This window comes from Ambystoma mexicanum, chromosome 5p (genome assembly GCF_040938575.1).
Source record: "Ambystoma mexicanum isolate Mex_15411 chromosome 5p, UKY_AmexF1_1, whole genome shotgun sequence".
In the NCBI taxonomy this organism is placed as follows: domain Eukaryota; kingdom Metazoa; phylum Chordata; class Amphibia; order Caudata; family Ambystomatidae; genus Ambystoma; species Ambystoma mexicanum.
This window is the reverse complement of record NC_090930.1, coordinates 1030647443-1030667541: the sequence shown is the minus strand read 5'-3', so window position 1 is coordinate 1030667541 and position 20099 is coordinate 1030647443. Positions and strand designations below refer to the sequence as shown.

Below are 20099 nucleotides of genomic sequence, written 5' to 3'. Positions count from 1 at the left end.
AGGATCAAAGCTACGGCCAGAAATCAATACAGCTGGTGAGTTGGGGAGACTGGTCTGTGTTAAAGCCAAGGTTGCAAGCAGCAACAATCTATTCAGAGAAGTGTACATTGGTGTGTGTGATGAAAGACACGAGTAAAAGATCAATTGAGTGAAGATCAATTGTCGATGGTTGTTTGAACTCTAAGGTGAACTATGGAAAACAAGATATAAGATAACAGAGTGGTCCGGCACCGCGGGTGTGCTCAATAGAAGGTCTATGGGCCTCATTACGACCCAGGCGGCAAGTTACCACCTGGGTCGTACCCTTACCACCATGGTGTAAACTATGTTTACACCATGGTGGATGGCGGATTTACCGCCCCATTCCAAGGTGAGTGGGGCGGTAAATCCCCATTTCCCATTTTACCCTTCCCCGTTCCCATTTTTGCCCCATAGGGCATATTGGGAGTGGGGAAAAGGCGCTAATTACGCCACCGTAATTTACGGTGGCGTAATTCGCACCATGGTCCCTTAGCGCCATGGATTGCAGGCGTTAATATCACCATGGCGCTAAGGGACCTTGTAATCAGGCGTTAAGGGTCGGCGCCGTTTACGGCGCCGTTAACCCCTTAACGCCTGACTCGTAATGAGGCCCTATGTTTTGAAAGAGCCACGGAAAAGTGGCAGGAAGGAAACGAAAGCCAATATGGGAACTCTGTAAGAGAATCAAAGTGGTCCTGCGGGGCTCTATGTAGAATCCATCGCATTGTCGAAACTCTTTGATTCAGTTGGAAGGAGAAGAGAAAGATGAGTGTATGGTCCGAGCCCGATCGAGGGAAACCCACTATGAATTGACAAAACGAGGTCTGAACCCGACCGAGGGAGACCAACGGCAAGATTGTATAAAAAGGGGGTCCGAGCCTGGTCGAGGGAGACCCATTGAGAACTATCATAAAAAGGGCAGTCCGAGCCAGACTGAGGGAGGCCCATTGTAAAGAGGTGGAAAAGGGGTCCGAACCCGACTGAGGGAGCCCTGTGTTGAATAAAGCACCCAAAGACTTTGTGTAGGTGAACATCCTGATGAGAAAGGAACTTTGGCATTTGTTTGTTACTCTTGGCATTCTGCAAATAAGAGGCTTTTAATGGAAAAGAGACTTTGGCGCAGAAGGCAAGCATATCTGTATCCTGAACTACATCCTCATGCTGGAGAAGCCAGAGTATGAGCAAACCTCGAGTGTGTCACCTTGTCCCGTGCTGAAAACGTGGGGAAGGGAAGCTAACTACTTGGGTATCGTGATATAGTGTTTATTGAACACTTTTCTTTTGCATACCCTATTTTCCCACACTATTTGTTATTTAGAGGTAAGGATTGGCAATCTTTTTTTTTTTTAGTATAGGCCCTTTTGGTTTTGACAAAGACTCCACCAGGACTGCATTATTATTATTTGATGGACGTAGCTTGCTCCCATCCTTAGATTTAGGGTTAGATAGGCGTTCAACCTACCCATTAAAGTTCAACAAATACCCTTGAACTGTGATCATGTGTCTGTCTTCTCTGTTTGATACCATGCCTTCCTTACACACATGAGAATCAGTGTTGAAAGAAAAGTAGCATAACTGGCCTGCTCACTGAGAAATGCAATTCCAGATCGGGAATTCCAGATCCCTTTAGTCTCCAAACAGCCTCTAGAGTATGACCCAGTGTGAGCCTGACCATTAGAGAACTTACTCAGTCGTTTGAAAGCTCTGCCATTTCCATTCTAATTGGTGACAGCGTAGATTGAAGTAGAAAACTGCATTCCCCTCGTGGCTCTGATCTTGAGAACATATATGCATGCCTTATAGTTGTTTCGTTTTTTTCTCACTCTTTTATATACATTTATGCTAAGAAACTTCATGGTATCTCAAACCCACTTGGATCTCACATGGGCAAGTCATATCACATCAACATCTTTTGAGAAGGTAAACTCCAACTTTTCTCAGTGGAGTCAGTTCTGAACTGCCCAGATCACGAAGATCCGCCATGAGAACAGCCAGGCTTATCACTGTGTTTTAGAAACGCAGAATAACATTGTCTGCATATGGTGACAATATGCCACTGTGCTCAACCCAAGTGTAGCCTACTGTGAACAAGCCTGCCTCTAATCAAATCTACCCATTGCTAGGTAGCAAGAGCAGAGGAAACAGCGGGAAGACCTGCCTTATCCACCCTTCGCCCACCTCCACCCCATTGCGATGACCTCCCAAATTCACGCCAGTCAAATCCTCCATCATCTTTCAGTTTCAAACACATCATCGTCTATTGACAGAAACCAATCATCGCCTATATTGGTTTATAGTCATTGCATCGAATGCAATAGTATCGAATGCCATACCAGAGGAAATAAAGCATCGGGAAAAAAAGCATTGAATGCAGTTTCTTTTTCATGTTTTTTTTTTAATGGGGTGGTCCCTGCCCAACACCCTTTTTAACCTTTAAAACCCATTTTAATTAAACTAAACCCTTTACCTTTAAAAAAAAGCCTTTGATGCTTTATTTTCTAAGCTTTTTTTCTCTGGTTTGGCATTCGATGCTATTGCATTCGATGCAATGACCAGATACCCCAATATTTATTAACAAGAAGGCCTTCTAGAACTGCGTCCTCATAAAATCCACTTTTGGCTTAAAGAATAGTCTAATAATAACTTTCCCTTCTTCATGTAGGACCCAACCTCCAGCTGGATAGTGTCTGGTCTTCACTGCCAGTACTCTAGCGCATCATCTTTCAAGAATGCAGCGGTCTCCCTATAGGTCCTTGGTCACATCCTGTTTGTGACTGATGCCGCTTCTACTACTAGACCCCTTTCTCCTCTCCATGTCTGAGACTTGTCATTTTTTGTTTCCTTTTGCCAGAGGAACAAGTGGAATCTCTGAGACTTAATCTGTTGGGGCACCTTCTATCACTAAAGAAGTGCAGGTTTGCACTCCAATGAAACCTAGAAGTAGCAGTCTAGAATGTCACCAATGTAGCCTTCATATATTACTTATCCAGGATTGTAAGGCACTGTCGCACAGTAAACGAGTAACTGTGAAGTCCTCTTTCCAAAATTAATCGGTTATCTCTGCTCATCTCGGGGTTCAATCTATGCCGTCTGCACTTGTAGGGTTGTGTTCTAGCCACAATGGGACCCTATGGGTTTTGCTTGTGTTCATGTTTTTCCTGCTAGAGGATATTCATAGATTAGCTTCACATTCATTAATAACTTGGGTTACAATTGTGAAAAAGTAATCCTCTTCTTAGGTCTATGTATATAAACATTTACAAAAAATATGTATTTAGGGAACTTCTACCATTATTATGCACAATTTTGACTTACCATACTAATGCATCGTGCATTAGCATTAAATTCAGGTCTCTGCTGAGGTCAACCTCAGTGGTTTCCTTCTTCACTACTGTCTAAATGACTGGGGATGGCAATATTCTCTTACACTCCAAACCATGAGTGTTACAGTCGTTTCCTACTGTGGAACATATTACCTCTTATTTGCAAGTTCTGATCATCCTGCTCAAATTGCCCTTGGCTAGTGAACCATCACCCACCACCACAGCTCGGGAGAGGGGCAGAGCCCTTGGTGGAGGTTGCAGCCATGGCTGCTCCACTGGTCCTTTTTTCCTCTCCAGGATGCTCAAAGTTGTGTGAATGGAATTTATAAAGTACAAACCTATCGGGGAAGAAGTGGAGCACTATACATAGGGGGACGCATCCAGAGGTCTTCAAGTGGGGTGCGGAAGGTTGCAGAGGAGGTGGGATGAGTAGGGAGAGGTGGGGATGTTAAGCACTCCTCTCCTTCAATTCACAATATACTGCACTGCATTCTCAAAGTTTGTTCCCGGATAATCTGTCCCCTACTGGGCAAATGTTTCTAGGGAATATATTTGCAAACATTCTTTCATGCAGCATATCAGGAGCTGAGCAAGCAGCTGTGGAAAATCCAAATATGAGTTGGGAACCACAGTGTGTAGCTTTGGAACATATCTCTGGTGCCAGCTGCAGTGTGGCACTGTGGTCAAACCATTGTGAAGGGGGCAATTTAGGACTAAGAGTACTTTTATTTTCTCCACATGTAAGAGCCCTATTTTTCCTGATTCCTTCGTCTGCTGTTATATAGTCATCATAAAAAGACAGCATGTGTTGTACTTCGTGGCAGCTGTTATTAAAATGTAACTGATTGTACCACAGTGTGGAAAGTAGTTTTTGTATTTGTTTTCTTGGTTTTATTTGAAATTGGCCATAGGGAGAGTTTGAAACCATTGATTTTTCTTGTCTAAAAAAAGTTCAAAATATTACAATGAAACTGTCTGGTAAGTAGTAAATTGGCAGGAGAAAAGTCACTAAAAGCCACCAACCCTATTGTTGACATAATGGAGGAATCTTGCTGTCCACTGTTAGGTGTATGCATTCCCAAACGAAATCAGGGAACTATTAATGCCCAGGTGTAAAGTTTTGTTTACCATAGCACCTGGTTATTGGTTAGTTTGCATGCCCCACTTTCTACTGAGGCGTAATTACATTAAAGAAAAGTTTCTAATTAGGTTGTAAATACACACTTGATTCTGCTTCGAGTCATGCAATGCACAGTTGGTGTATTTATTTTTGTGAGTGGTTCCATTGAGTGAAAATTCTTTACTGAGTCCCAGCTCATCTTAATTTCATTAATAGGTGAAAGCCAACGTCTACTACAAACAAACCAAGGACAATGTTTTTATGGGATTAATTAAAAAACTTGATATTTATTGAAAATGTCGTTTTATGTCATACAATTGAACATTATTTGACTTAGTAAAACCCATGACCACGGTAGCTAGCAAGCGAGTCCTAATGCATTTAAATTAGATGTAGGTTCTTGTGCCAAGAGGCATTGATTTTGGAGTGGTTATTTGTACGAAAAGGAAAGGAAATGCTATTACTGACACAAAATGATTATTTTCATCATAAATATAACCTGAAAATCAATATTTCATTCCGCTACGAATATATTTCCCATAAACTCCATTGGCATCTTCACATGACTTAAAACAATGTTGTGGGGTTTGTTGGGGTAAATGTTGTCTTTTGTCAAATGATCCTGTCGCAGTTGAGAGCCATCACATTTGTACACAATCCCTGTAGAGCATATCGAGCTACCCTTTCCTTATCAACCTTTTTAAAGTGGTGACTTACCTCATTGTTATTACCTCGAAAAGAGGTCCTTTCTATCTGATGAGTGAATAATTCCCTTTTTAAGTTTTAATACGCAATCAATTTTGTGGCGATTACAGGTATTTACTATTTCCAAGGAACTGGTTCCTCGGGTTCTCTCAAGAATCGTAGAAGCTGTTGCCGAAGAGATAAGCCGTCTAATGCAGTGTGTTTCATCATTTAGCAGAAATGGAGCATTGCAGGTAGGTAGCTGTATGTCACTGTTTTGAGAAAATAACATTTTGAAGACATGTTATGTTAACCTTTTCAGTCCCTTTAGGATGTATATAAACAGACACTAAAGTGAGCTCATTTTGCATATACTAGCTGTACCTGGTGCATCATATGGTGATCTATTGTGCTTGTGTGCTCTCTCACTACCAGCCAAACCGTGGTCAGCACACATTTTACATTGCCATTTGCTCACTGAAGAAACAGATTATTGGTTTTAATCTGAGTGAGACATGTTCCAAGCAGGAAGGACATTTTGAGAAAAAAGGAAGCTATTTTAAAAAAGAAAATAATTTTTTGTTTGTATTTATTGAATTTCTTAGAGTTTGAACAAAAACATTACATAGTACCTATTGGAACACTTCTCAGGAGATGCCTTACTGTGCCTTACTATGCTGGACAAAGTACAAGTGAACATAGTAACCAGTGGTAGTGGGTGGTGGTACAGAAAAGGGACAGTAACGAGAGGACAGCACAGTACCATGACATCATCAAATCTACAATAGTATAATCAATATTAACACTATTTTTTACATATATTCACAGATGGTTGAGCATGGCGAGTTGGTAAGATGGAGAGGAAGGGAGGAAAGTATTAGAGGACGGGAGCATGACCTTCAGAGTGGGGAGGTGCCATTTTAGGGCCATTTTGAAGGCACCCAACAAGGAGATGTCTTTGATGTCCATTGGTAGGGAGTCCAGTGGTGTGGGGCAAGAACGGAGGAGTGAAAGCATGAGGTAGGACAAGGTGGTCGAGGGACATAGAGTTTGATTATGGCTGCTGAACGCAGAGTCCGAGAAGGGGGGTGTGGTGAGAGATGAAAGCAGAGAGGTGGGGTGGTGCAAGTCCACGAATGACTTTAAAGACCATTTGGAGAAATGTAAAGTGGGAACGGTTCCAACTAGCCACCCAACTTGAAGTCAGTGGTCGGAGGTGTGAGATGAGTGGGCAAGAAGGAAGAGGGTGCAGACAGCAGAGGTGATGACCTTGCCAAATGGGGCAAAGGAGTAGAAGTGGAGACCCATCAGCAACCTGGAGCAGTAGTCCAGCCGGCTGAAGACAAGGGTGGATATAAGTGTTTTGGCAGAGGGGAAACTGAAGTATGGTCAGATCTTGAAAATATTCAAGAAGTTATCTGCTCTAGTTTGAGATAAATGTTGAAGAGAACTTCCACATTACTAGCCTCAGAGCATGTGGTGGGGGTGTCGGTGGGTAGAGAAGAAAGGGAGGTCCCAGAGCAGCTGTTAGATATATAACTTTGCAACATGTGAGAGTAGAGTAACGTGGCATACAGTGCTGTATGTTGGATCAAGAGTCAGAGATTTTAGTTGAAAGTTCCAGGATGAAGGAGGGGAATGAGACAAAGATCTGAGTGTCATCGGCAAAGAAATGGTAGGAGACCCCTATAAAGGTTATGATGAGTTTGCCCTTTGAGGAGGTGTAGAGACTGAACAGGAGGGAACCAAGGACTGACCCATGGGATACTGCGACCGGCAGAGGAGTCTCAGGATGATTTCATCCCATTTCACAATATGGGAAAGGAGGGACCAGGCAGGTGTCATGCAATCCAAACCTAGGCGTTCAAGGTGGGTGAGAGTTGAGAGGAGTGATCGACAATGTTAAAGACAAGTCAAGAAGGATTAGGATTAATTTAATTTTAGAATGGTGAACAGTTGGCAACATGAGTGTGGGCCGTTTCTAATGGATTCCTTCCTCCGATGATTATTTATGTACGATACCCTATCCACAGCGCAGCTGTTCTTCAGAAACCTTTCCGCCACCATGGAGTGCAGCTAGGCTCTCCGTCCGCTATGTCCAGAGCCTCTTAATGCATTGCACGCAGGACATGGCTTCTCGGCCAGTCTGTATTGAGGTAGCCCATCCACCCCGTGACCTCAGTTCCTTTTTCTGCACACTCTGTTCGCTTCAGGAACATGTTCATCAAGCCTTTTTTCGAATTTTTTCAACATCATGTCCAACCCTATGAAGGCCTTGGGTTTCCACCCACACGTGGATTGCGGCCAGTAGATGTCGGTGTCAGATGCCCACCGTATTTTGTCTCTGCTGCTTGGGCAAAGACCACAACAACCAGGATTGTGGGAGGCACCTATCCATGCACCAGAAGGCTGCTTCCGTAAACTGGTGACATAAATCGTCATGCTACGGCATTCACAAGGCTAAGGGTGAAGTTGCATGGTCCCATTCGAGGTTGCGCAGCGCAGAACGTCGATTGGAGGAGAGGTTGGCGCCTTTCCCTATCCTTGCACTTCTCCTCACTGCACTTTCACGTATGAATGTCACAAGGCCTAGTAGGACAATGGTTGTATATTTACTGCTATTGTTTTTTCCCCATTGTTTTTTACTCCCCCGTTTCCTCCCCACTTTGCCTTGTGGAGCCTTGAAACACTATATACTGTAGGCGCCTGTCAAAAGCTCAATAAATAAATAAATACATAAATAAGAAAAAAGGAGAAGAAGCATTGCAAAATATGCATTTTTCTTCCTCTTCTAAGTCATCACTACAAAGAATCTCCAGAGAAGGTGGCTCAGGTACCTTTTATGACCCAATCCTTCACCTTGGAGGAATGGGAACAGTTTCGCCGCAAGATGCTTGACATCTTCGCCTCAGCACAGATGGCCTTGGCGATGACGGACTCAGCACTGACGGGACCCACCACGTCTTCTGGGACTTATAGGGTGCCTGCTGGGCACACCTTTTGGCTCGGATCTAGATCTGAAGAGGGGCGAAGTCCCTCGGCTCCGTAGGATTCAGCCTTCGGCATTGAGGTCTCTGTGTCGGTGCCGACTTTGTCCTCAACGCTGATTCCTGCTGTGGGCATCGGAACCCTCTGGAGAATGCTTGTCTCCTTTCAAAATCCTTATGTCTAAGTTGTATGACATCTACGATGAAAAGGGGGAACAGGTGCCTTTTGGATTGGAATCTTTGGTTTCCAGAGATGAGAGAGACTTCCCGGAGGAGCTCCACATCGAAGGTGTGAATGTCCAGAGGCTGACCTCTGATCTTCAGGAGGCTAGTTTTCTGCAACCATCCCCAGAGCTGGACATTCTTCCAACTCCCACCCCTGGTAGGTCACCGACATCTTTTTAGAGACTGATGGCTAAGGGGCGGTATACCCTGGGGCTATCTTCTCCATCCATGCCCAATATTCATTTTGAATTAACGGGCATCCTGGATGAAGGCCCCAAAAGGGGAAACCTTGCTACCTTTCAAAGTAGCAGTAGAGGTGCCGTACTAGATGTGTGGAAAATCCCCACATCTGCCCGGCTGTTGACAAGGTGCTGGCTTGGAAACACGGTCCCGCTCCCTCTGATTTTACCTTTTTTCCACTTATGTCTCCCCCGAGAGCATAGTGGTACAGGCCACAACTGCAAACATGAAGCCACACACCTTTCCTCCTCTTCCCCTGACAGGAAGAGTAAGAGGCTGGACGCCTGGGGAAAGCACGCTTTTGCATCGGGCAGCCTCGCCCTTCATACAGTTAATGCCTCTTGTACCCTGGCAAAGTTCTCTTCCGGTCTATGGTCCGCAGGGGCTGATGCAGCTGATCTCATTCCTGAGGAGGAGATGAGGGAAGGCTTCCTGTCTATGGTCCAGGACGACATGGTAGCTTCTTGTCAGATTTTGCAGTCTGGACTAGACATGGCTGATTGTGTAAGCAGATCCATGACCATCAGTACGATGGTCAGGCATATCTCCTGCATAAGGACGTCTGGCATTGTGCATGATGTCCAGGCTAAACTTTTGACATGCTTTTTGATGAATATAACCTGTTTGGGGCTAAGGCAGAAGACTCCCTCCAGAAATTCCATCCATAAACGGTTACGGCAAAGTCCTTGGATCTGGCCATTCTATAGCCTGCTGCGCCTTCTGCAAGGGGTTGGGGTTTTCATCCCTCAGCCTCCTATATCCCTCGAGGTCGAAGCCAGGTAACCCTAGGAAGAGGGGAATGTGTAGAGGTGCCTCCAGAGGTGGAAGACTGCGCCCACTGTCCCCTCAGCACCACAAGGGGCAAAACCTCTAAGGAGATCTACCACAAATGCCCTGGGTGCGTACAGGCTTTTCCTATTCAGCTCGGAATGGTCCAAGACCACGTCCGCTGTCTCTCTTTCGTGCAATGTCCACAGACCATGTCCCTCACACCAACTCCTTTGCTCTGCATTTAATTCTCTTGGAAGAGGTCTGTCAGCTTATCTCAGAGAGCGCGATAGAACTGGTACTGTGCTCTAAATGAGCCAAGGGGTGGTATTGCACCTATTTTCTGGTGCTGAAGGAAGAGGGTGGAGAGGGTTGCATCTGATACTAGATCTGCGGCTGCTGAATTTGTTCCCACGTAAGGACAAAATCAAGAAGGTTACTCTTGCCAGATCCTGCAAGCCCTCAATCTGCAGGAGTGGTTGGTATCACTGGACCTTTAGGATGCATACTTCCATGTGCCTATTCATTGAAAGCACAGGAAGTATGGGAGCTCATGGTGGACCAGCCTCTCTATCAGTTCATCGTCCTGCCGTTTGATCTTTGTTTGGCTCCCAGAGTTTTCACCAAGCTGATGGTAGTGGTGGCGGTTCACCTCAGGAGGAAGAGCATCCATGCCTTTCCCTACTTGGACGACTGGCTCGTCCGAGCTCGCTCCCTCTACCTGGTATCAGAGTACCTGCTCCGTACATGCTGTCTGTTGCACAGCTTGAGCTTTTCCCTGAACTTCAAACAGTCTCAGGTTTCACCATCCCAGGTTCTCTGATTTATCAGAGCAGTCTTGGACACATGCCGTGATAGGGCTTTCCCACCTGAGGACCGAGTGGTGAACATCTTTCGGATTGCAATGTCCTCCAATCCCAGGACCAAGTCCTGGCCTAAGCCTTTCGGCGCCTACTCGGCCTCATGTCTTCCTGCATCCAACTGGCTCCGGAGGCAAGGCTGTGCATATGATCGCGTCAGTGGCTCCTCCATTGCCAATGGGTGCAATTTCAGGGATACGTGTCAGACCTTCTTCAGATCTCAGACCAGGTGGCTCGGGATCTTGCGTTGTGGGCCGTAAGAGAAAACTTGCTGAGAGGCGTGTTGTTTCATCAACCCTGGCCCCAGGTGACAGTGGTCACAGACCATCTCTGAGAGGATGGGGCACTCACTTGTCTGAAGTTAAAGTGCGCAGACTGTGGACTCCCTCAGAGTCTCAGGAACACATCAATTTGCTGCAGCGCAGGGCGATCAGGCTTAGCCTGGTAGCCCTCCTCCCCTCTGTGAAACACAAGACTCTCCTGATTGGATGTCGGCCAACTCTCTTTTGCTAAATTCCAGCAAGACAGTGATTGCTCTGTTCGGACCTAAACATATCCTTCAAAAGGATAGATTTCTCCTGCCTCCAGCCTTGCTGGGTACCGAATTAAAATTCATACCCAGATTAAAAAACCGTGGCTGCATATGGCAGAATGATATGGGCTGTGAAGGCCAAATCGCAGCTAAAGTGAAGGCCATTTTTTATTTTCTGCAATTACTCAGGCAAGCTCTTCCTTTTGTCCCCATGAAGGATTATGCTGTGGTGGTGGGAGCTTTAGTAAACTCACAGTTGGATTATTGTAAAAGTCTTTTAGCGGGGGTGCCAGCTAAACCAGTCCAAAGACTTCAAAGTGCGCAAAACATCGGAGTCCAAACAGTGTTTGGGTTTAGAAAATCCACATCCATCTCGGGGTTACGGCGATATCTCCAATGGCTAGCGGTGGAGGACAGGATCAGGTTGAAGATCATTTGCCTGATATACAAAAGTATTTATAACTTTGCTCCCTCATACCTGGCTGAAAAGTAAGCTTTTATCAGCCAACACAGGCCCTCTGATCACAGGATAAGTTACTCCTGACGGTTCTCTCGTCGTCCTGTGTCTTCAGAAGTGACAGGAGATTTTCAGTTTTTGGCCCCCAAAGAATGCAACCGTCTCCCATTGGAGATTAGGAAGCTGGAGTCCTTTTCTAAGTTCTGCAAAACAGTAAAAACATTTTTGTTTAAATAAGTATAGGACCCTCTAGATATCTGTTTCAAACTGGTTTGATAATTTAAATTGTTGCATTGTATGTCATCTGTGCCTAGATTCCATTTGGTTTGTATGGAGCGCATTATAAATGTCTCACGGACAACACTGGATCCATTCACTACCTCAACAAGGCAGTGTAGGGTCCTTGCCGCTATGCGGAAAAGCAATGTGACTAGTTTTGGGATCCGAAGAACGGTGTCTCTCTGATGGCTGTCCATCTGGCCTGAAAAGACAATGTCAAAGCAGATACCTTGAGCAGGCAGAGCTCGGCATCCCACAAGGGGTAGCTCTACTAGAAAGTTCTAGAGGAGATCTTCTCCTTTTGGGGAACTCCTCAAGTAGATCTCTTTGCTTCCAGTATGCACAGGATATGTGAGTTGTTCTCCTCCAGGGAATTTCCTCGCCAGGAAGATCTGTGGATTGTGAGAAACCAGAAGGTGTCTCACCCACCAGTCTCTGTGAATCTGTCATCCAGGTAGCCAGGACACAGCCACCGCTTTTGGATCCAGTTCCTTGATGTGGACCAGTGCAGGATTGTCACCTGGGTGAGGGGGCTTTGAGGAGTGGGAGTGGGACACCAGATGGTGAGACGCAGTATCCCCTTCCTTGTAACACCTTTACCCCATTCTAACATGCAGGGTATTTAGGAACTCTTCCACTCTCCCCCCCTTTACAACATGAACACTTTCTCACAGACGGCCCGCTATGAAGGAAAACAGACTAACATCTGAGCAGTATACCTGACGTGTCCCAATACAATGGTCAGGCGAGGTCAGGCAATTACTGACCATCACACACACACTTAACTTCCAGTACACTGCCCCACACAGATTAAAGGTGGAGCACGAGAGCACACTCTGAGCGAGGCAAAGCACACAAGGAAATAGCATTTTCGAGACGGCAGCTGAGCAACAGAGGAAGGACAGCAAAACCGAAGGGGGTCGTAAGGAGGGAAATTCCCTTGACCTTTTCAACAAAGTATCGTGGCTTTCCAGAGACCTCGACAATAGGAAGCATAAGACCAGGAAACCAGGCCGAAGAATTCTGCATTGTGTGTTGGAGATAACCAGGGCCCATCCTGCATCAATAATCAGGTCGGGGAGAATCAGCAGCCACCGTGGTATCGTCCTTGGCTCCAAGAACAAAGCAGCTTCAGTGAAGTCAACACAGCCAGTGAGTTTGGGAGACTGATACAAGACTGTTCTTTGTTGAAGCCAAGGTTGCAAGCAGCAACATTGTATGGCTAGCGCTGGAACGAACATTGTTAAAACGCGTGTGATAAGAGATGCAAGTGAAGTTGAACTGCTGATGAGTGATTGAACTTTAAAGCAAGCTACAATACCTTTGACACAGAGTGTTCTGGCATTGCGTTGGTGCTCAATCGAAGATCTCTGTAAGGTATCCAGCTGAGAAGTGACAAAAGTAGATAATTTTGGTCTTAGCCTGACATGGAGAGACCGATTGAAAGAGCATGAATAAATGTGAATCGAAGTGGTCCAGCGACGGGTCAAGCAAAATCCAGCGCACCGTCGAACGTCTTCGATGTTGATAAAGTAGAGAGAATTTGGGAAAGTACATGAATTTGGTCTGAGCCCGGCAGAGGGGGGCCCAGGGTGAACAATAAATCACCCAAGAAGGTGTATAAGGGAAAATCCTGAAAGGAAAGAAACTTTAATGTTTTGTTGTGTTGCATCAGGCCCTCTGAAATAATAGACTTTGAATGACAAAGATACTTTGGCACAGAAGGACCTGATGGTGATGTTATGAGCTGCATCTTTGTACTAGAGAAGCCAGAGAGTGTGCTAAGCTCGAGTGTGCCGCCTTGTCTCGTGCTGAAAACGTGGGGAAGGGAAGCCAACGGCTTGAATATCCTGACATATCATTTCTTGAACACTTTTCTCTTGCATAACATTGTTTCCCACACTATTTGTATTTAGAAGTAAGGATTGGCAATAGGATTATTAGTATAGGCCTTTTTTATTTTGACAGACTCGACTAGGACTACGTTATTATTTGATGGTTGTAGCTTGCTCCTATCTTTAGATTTGGGATTAGATGGGCGTTTTCTAAACCCAATTGAAGTGCAATAAACACCCTTGAACTTGTGTCTGCCTTACTGTTTGATAACATGACTTCCTTACAGGAGTCACTGACGGTCAAATGGACATTCACTTATTTATGCATTCCCGCAAACCCTGTCATTCTGCTAGGTCAAGGAGATTTCTCCTGTTTGGAAGCACATTGATCCTGATTGCTCTGGACTGGGTCCGGAGGTCCTAGTATCCAGAGTTGCTGGACATGTCAATCTGCCGTCCTTGGCGCCTTCTTTGGACAGTCGACTTGCTCTCCCAATCCGAGTGGCGGGTTCTCCATCCAAACCTCAGCAACCTGAACCTTCATGCTTGGCTACTGAGAGGCTGAGATACAAGGAGTGGCACTTGTCGGACGACAATCTTGAAATGCTCCTCTCAGCTCAAAAACCTGCGACAAAGTTCATTTATGCCTGCAGATGGCGTACATTTTTAGCTTGGTGCCGGAGGATGGATCTGGACCCTTTTATCCAGTCCGCTAACCCCAGGTTTGGATATATTGCTGTCCTTGGCTCAAGCGTGCCTAAACATTGGCAATGTTAAGGGATATCTCACCACTATTTTAGTTGTCAAGGGGTCCCCAGAACAGGGCTTGTTCTTCACAATCCCCACTGTCATGCAGTTCTTGCAGGGTTTATGTAACTACTTTCCACCATGCCAGTTTTTGGTTTGCGGCATGTGTTGCACATTTGGTTTTTTCAGTCTTTATGGGAGCTCTGTTGGAGTCCCTTGATTATTGTTCTATTAGATTGATCACCCTTAAGGTAATTTTCCTGGTTGCCCTCACTTCCGTGAAACCGGTGAGTGAGCGCTAGGCGTTATCTGTTAAACCTCCTTTTTTGGATTTCTCGAAAGAGAAGGTGATGTTGAGAGTGAGACACTCTTTTCTTCAAACCGTGGCCTCAGTATTTCGTTTCTCTCAAAAGATCCATCTCCCTGTGTTTTTTGTCTCCACCTCTTCTTTCTAAGGCAGAGGGGCGATTCAATTGGCTGTACCCGGTGTGGACCCTAAGCTACTACGTCTCTCAGACAAGAGAGACCAGAAAAGATTAACAGCTTTTCATTGATTACCCTATCCTGGTATGAGCTGACAGAGCTGTGACCAAACAGACCCTGTCAAGATGGGATCATTCTCTGCATCTCGGAATGCTATGATCTGGCTGGAAAGGATGTGCCTGAGAGTCTCCGAGTCCATACTACCAGAAGAGTGGCTGCCACCTGTGCCCTGCAGAAGGGAGTCCCTGTCCTGGACATCTGCCAGGCAGCAACGTGGGCGTCTCTGCAAACGTTTGCTAAGAATTACTGCTTGGATTTCCTTTCAGGCCAGGATACCCGTTTTGGTAAGCAGCCTCCATAGTTTTTTGGTCTAGGTGTTGTCCTTGATCTCCTCCCTTCTCCCGTTCGACACACTGCTTTGTGAGTCTTTAATAAATCAGAACTGCCTGGATGGAAGAAATCCATTAGAAGAGCAAATTGCTTACCTCTCGGTAATGTTCTTTCTAACGGATGTTCTTCCCACGGATACCTCAACACTCTCCATACCTGCCCCTCTTATTTGAATTTTTTTTGTATTTTATTGGTCAAAGCGCGGACCTAGCAGAGAGCTCTACAGAGTGTGGGTAGCCAGCATTTGGGCTGGCATCTTTTAACAGTAGCGCAGTACTGTGCATCGGTATGCGCATCCATTGGAATTAGTCCATGGCAAGGTGTATTGAAAGAGCCATGTTTTGAGAGATTTTCAAAATTGGACGATTGGTGGGCATTCTGAGCTGATACTGGGATCGAGTTCCAGAGGATGGGTGCAGGTTGCCTGTACACTAACACTTTCGCGGTCTCTCTGGCTCACAGTGCTAGGAATAAAGGGTAGAATTGAGGTCATTGGGTGCAGTGCCTCAATATATATTGGCACCCGAATCATGTCGGTTGCGTAGTGGCTTTGGCTGGAGCAGACACAGAGCTGCGCTGTGCCAACTGGTGGCAGAAATGCTACCGAAGAACAGCTGCGCTGTGGGTAGGAAAATAATAGATGAGGTTTCTGTGAAAGGAACATCCATTAAAAAGAACATTACTAAATGGGAAGTGATTTGTTCCTCTATGCTTATCCTTGCTTCTCAACCGCCTTTAACTGGTGGTGAAGGTGGGTTTACTCCTGTACAGCCACGGAAAGTGGACTAAGCCCACTGCATACCAAATTAATTAGAAAGGACCTCAAAGTATTTGTGAGGGGGATCAGTGGTAACTTTTGTCCCACTTCATTTTATTCTCATCACTTGGCATTCTTGCACCATTGGATGGAAACTGATATGTCATTGAAAAATGACTAATAGCCGGAAAGAAATATACATTACTAACTCAGTTTTCTCATAATTTTTGGACTCTTATTAACAATTAGGTTTTGTTAAACCTTTCAGTGTTCTTCTGTGTCACCTTTTAATGTCTTTTTTCAAACTTGTATTTTTGTTGGTGGTGTAATGATTTGTTTATGTTGACGAATAAATAGTAAATAGTGTAGGGCAGTGACCGATTCAATCAGGATGCCCTTTTTCTTTTTCTTTTTTTTTTGTAGGATGCCTTTTCTGGCTCTGAGAAGATTGAATAAGCACTCATGTAAACCCTTAACACGTTGAAACTTTGACAGATGTGTACAGACTTGCACACACAGTGGATGCATTATCAGGGTGAAGAGTTCACGGGTTAAACACTCACCTCTGACAATGGAGCAAGCCGACTCAGCTGTTGATCCTTCTGAGATGGATACATTGAATACCATTAAATTGGTTTGAAATCTCGTAAACTAGACCTTTTAATATCTCCTGCAAAAGAGCTCCTCATTATTTGTATATTATGATAGTTCCACTTGTTGAAAGTGAACATAAAACACCACTATGAGAACACTAGAGGGGTGTTTTTGTGCAGTATAAAAAAATTGTAGCATAAAATAACCTAACATCTGAGTTGTCTGTTGATAACATGTGAACCTTTTCGGAAAGTTGAAATTCCATTGGTAACTAGTTATTTTTAATTAATATTTTGAGTTTGTAAAATGTGTGCTTTCTGAGCATTGGTAGGACGCAGGTAGTACTTCCAATTGTTGTATACTCAACTGTTTACATGCTTTCATTTCTGTCCCTAGGCCAGGCTGGAAATCTGCGCCTTAAGAGATGCTGTGGCAATCTACCTTACAGATGAAAGCAGGTACGAGTCAGTTGACAAGGATCATAGAGTATGTATTTTATGGTGGAGATGTGGAAAATGAGTTGTGTATCATTCGTAGGTAATAGGAATTCTATTTTGGGTGATTGATTCTCAATCCTTTGATTGCCTAAGTTGGCCTTTTCTGGGTTGTCCCAAAGTTAGAGATTTGAAAAGGGCAAACTAAGTAAGAGATGCTGTTTGTTTCTTGTTTTCACTCCTCACAATAGTGCTTTTCTAAGCAAAAAGCAACCAAGGATCTTCCAGCATGGATACCTTTATTAGACAAATGCCATATTTGTGCCTGCTAGATTTCACTACCCACGTGGGTCTCTTCCACAGTCTGTAATCTGATTACTGTCTGAGGAAGAGACTCATGAAGTTTTGAAAACTAGACAATAATGTGGAGTTAGCCCTAATGAAGATATCTTTGTTTGCAAGATCCTGTGCTTTTTTAATTTAAACAATAACCTGCAATGTACTCCTACATTTCGTCGTAGTTCCATGCAACAACATTTACATCATTGGTGTACAGTCCAGAATGAAGAAGTATAGTTTCAAATGTTATTGAATCTACAAAATTGATTTAAGTTATAAATTCATGGGTTTAAAATTGTACTTAAAACATTACCACACTAGATCCGTTTTCTTACGTTATCTGCCTCGGTTTACTCAACTGTATCTGGCTATTAGTGCTACAGATATATGGCCAAGCCACTGCCAGATAGATTCTAACATCACTCACTACCTTAAAATTCAAAGGGTTCCTTCCACAGAAGAGAAACGCACATCTTCCACCACCTTGTGTGATTATACCTGTGACGGTTGTCACATAGCCGTGTCGAAGTATGCCAAGAGAGTGTTAAATTCAGTGGATTTATTAAACTTAAATAAGAGTAAGAATGGTTTCTTCCACTTAACGGAACCGGGGGATTCCGAACTAAATATCTATGGATAAGCTTTCTATTACATGAACAGTTACTTAAACAAGGAAAGAATCAAACAAAAATGTACACAGTCTTGATGAGGCCTTTCTGGTCTCTCCAAGCATCCAGGGACCTTAAAAGTACTGGGAATGTCTCCCGACTGGACAGTTTCTGGCTTTACAGGTGTAAGGGACCCTGAACACCTCTGCTTGTTGTAATTAGAGGATGGTTACTAGGGATACCAAGCCAAGAGATTGCAGGGATTAAAAATAAGGTGTGCACACTAGCAATGGGGAAGTCAACAGATATCAGACTTACCCGGCCGGAGTACGCACTTACTGCTTCCTCCAGCAGCAACTTGGCTTGGCCTCTGATATGCGGGACTCGGGCACCATTGTCGAGTTCAAATTATCTGCTGTTTTCCAACTGTAGGGGAATTTCTTTTGAGTAGTGGCTACACACTCCTCCTGTAATAACGACCTCCACACAAAGATAACGAGAATAGGTGCACCATGCATTTATTTTCACAGCCCTATTTAGACACAAAAACCTCAGAAGGAATGTACTTGTTTAGATAGGATACAGTGTCCCTTGCCACCAGCACCCATCACATGATTACCTATTTGCCCTCCTTTTTTCTTTCCTCTACCATGTAGAATTCTTGCTTGCTATGTCGGTTGTTGTGTTTGTTGCGCCTTTAAGCCTCCGGGTTCTATGGAGCGCATAATAAATAACTAAATAACATAACATAATAGAACAGTCACCCTCAGTGTGTCATTTTTATCTAAAAGCCAGATCCCTGTTCTTAAGCTGAACTGTGCTGCTTTGGGGAAAACGTACAAGTCACCCTGACCTATGACATTTTTATCTAAAAGAAAGATGTCCAGTCTCAGGCTACTGTGCTCCGGGGAGACTCCCTGCTTTTATCAGCCGCAGGCCAGCAAAATTCTGGAGTGACCTTGCGTTGTCTTTCAGCCTGTGTTCACAAGCATGTTTCTAAAAAACAACTTTTCAAAGTGCTAGCATTGTCCGTGCTTATGTGAGTGATATAAGCTGGCAGAATGTAGAAGATAAAAAGGCCACAGTTGAAACTCCTGCTTATTGAACCTTCATTTTGAACCTTGTATATGTCAACCAGTAAGTAGGTGTAAGGTCCCTATTGCTGGAGAAGACACTTGCGAGCTGGGGGTTTGGGTCAAAGAGAACCACCTTTCCTTTTGGGCTTCTGAACACACAGAGGGATGAATCTAATGGGTAGTGTTCTCCCACAATGCTCCAGTACAGATATATACATTCACCACAGAACACATATGCATTAAATTTAACTTATTCAGCAAAGCAGGCAAGTGGATAAAATACAGTGGGTGGTGTAGCCATGTCACGAGGTAGTTCCCTAACTTGTGCAGTCCAGCCCTGGGAGGAGGGGGGCCTTCTGCCAAAGTGTCACAGGAGCCACAATGTCCCTTCCCTGGAGGGAGTCTCTGCATGACAGTTGTAATTCACACATTCTGCAACGCATCCTCCCCTACCTGACCTTCCCACACAGAGTCGCAGCGATCACGGCTATCGTCTTCTCTCGCCTTGACTATGCCAACACCCTATACCTGGGTCCCCCCGCATCACAACTTAGAAAACTCCAATGGGTTCAAAACACTGCACCAAGGCTCCTTCTTGCCCTAGGCCCCAGAGAACTCATCACACCTGCCCTGCGTGTCCTTCACTAGCTGCCGATCGGGTGACGATCCACCTTCGAGGCACTGTGCATCACCCACCGTGCACTGCACAATACAGGCACAGAATATCTGCAACACAAGCTCACACCCTGCAGGCCACCTAGAAACCTGAGATCAGGCACAGCTCTCCCTTTGTCATCCCAGTCGCTAAATCAACCAGAATAGGGGATCATCTTTATCCATCCAAGCGCCCACCATCTGGAACTCAACCCTGTTTAGCATCTGCTGCATAGAGGATCACCTTGCCTTCGGGACGGCACTCAAGACATGGCTCTTCCCTTCTGCATCTTGACTGACCTAGTCAACCTTGTGGGTGAACCTTCGCCCCCAGACAGGTAGGTGGGGGCATTGATTAGTCACTTGAGACAATAAGAGGGTACCTAGCACGCACAGAAAGGATTCCAGTCGATCAGTAAAATGCAATCTGCATACCCTCATTGCAACTAGATATCAGCTATGACTCTGTTACGTATAGCACTCCATCTCAATGGAGCATAGGTGTATTCCTCCCGGGGCACGGCCACCCATCTATATACACCTGCAATAATTCACTACTCGACCCCATAATACATATCACCTCTGCCACTTGAATGCAGCTGAGTCTCACAAAAGAAATTCGTTCCAACTGGGAACATAATCAGTCTCCTTGACTCACATACTCTCCCGTCAACCTACCACAGCAC

At 44.8% G+C, this 20099-nt stretch overlaps 1 protein-coding gene across 1 annotated transcript in view; it reads left to right on the top strand.

Moving 5' to 3' along the window:
* The window catches only part of EXOC2 (exocyst complex component 2), a 1591413-nt gene that overhangs the window by 1554491 nt on the left and 16823 nt on the right, over window positions 1-20099 (top strand). The window contains exons 25-26 of the mRNA XM_069613520.1: window positions 5280-5402; window positions 16699-16760. Coding sequence (XP_069469621.1) covers window positions 5280-5402; window positions 16699-16760 — 185 coding nt within the window. The remainder of the gene's footprint in view (window positions 1-5279; window positions 5403-16698; window positions 16761-20099) is intronic.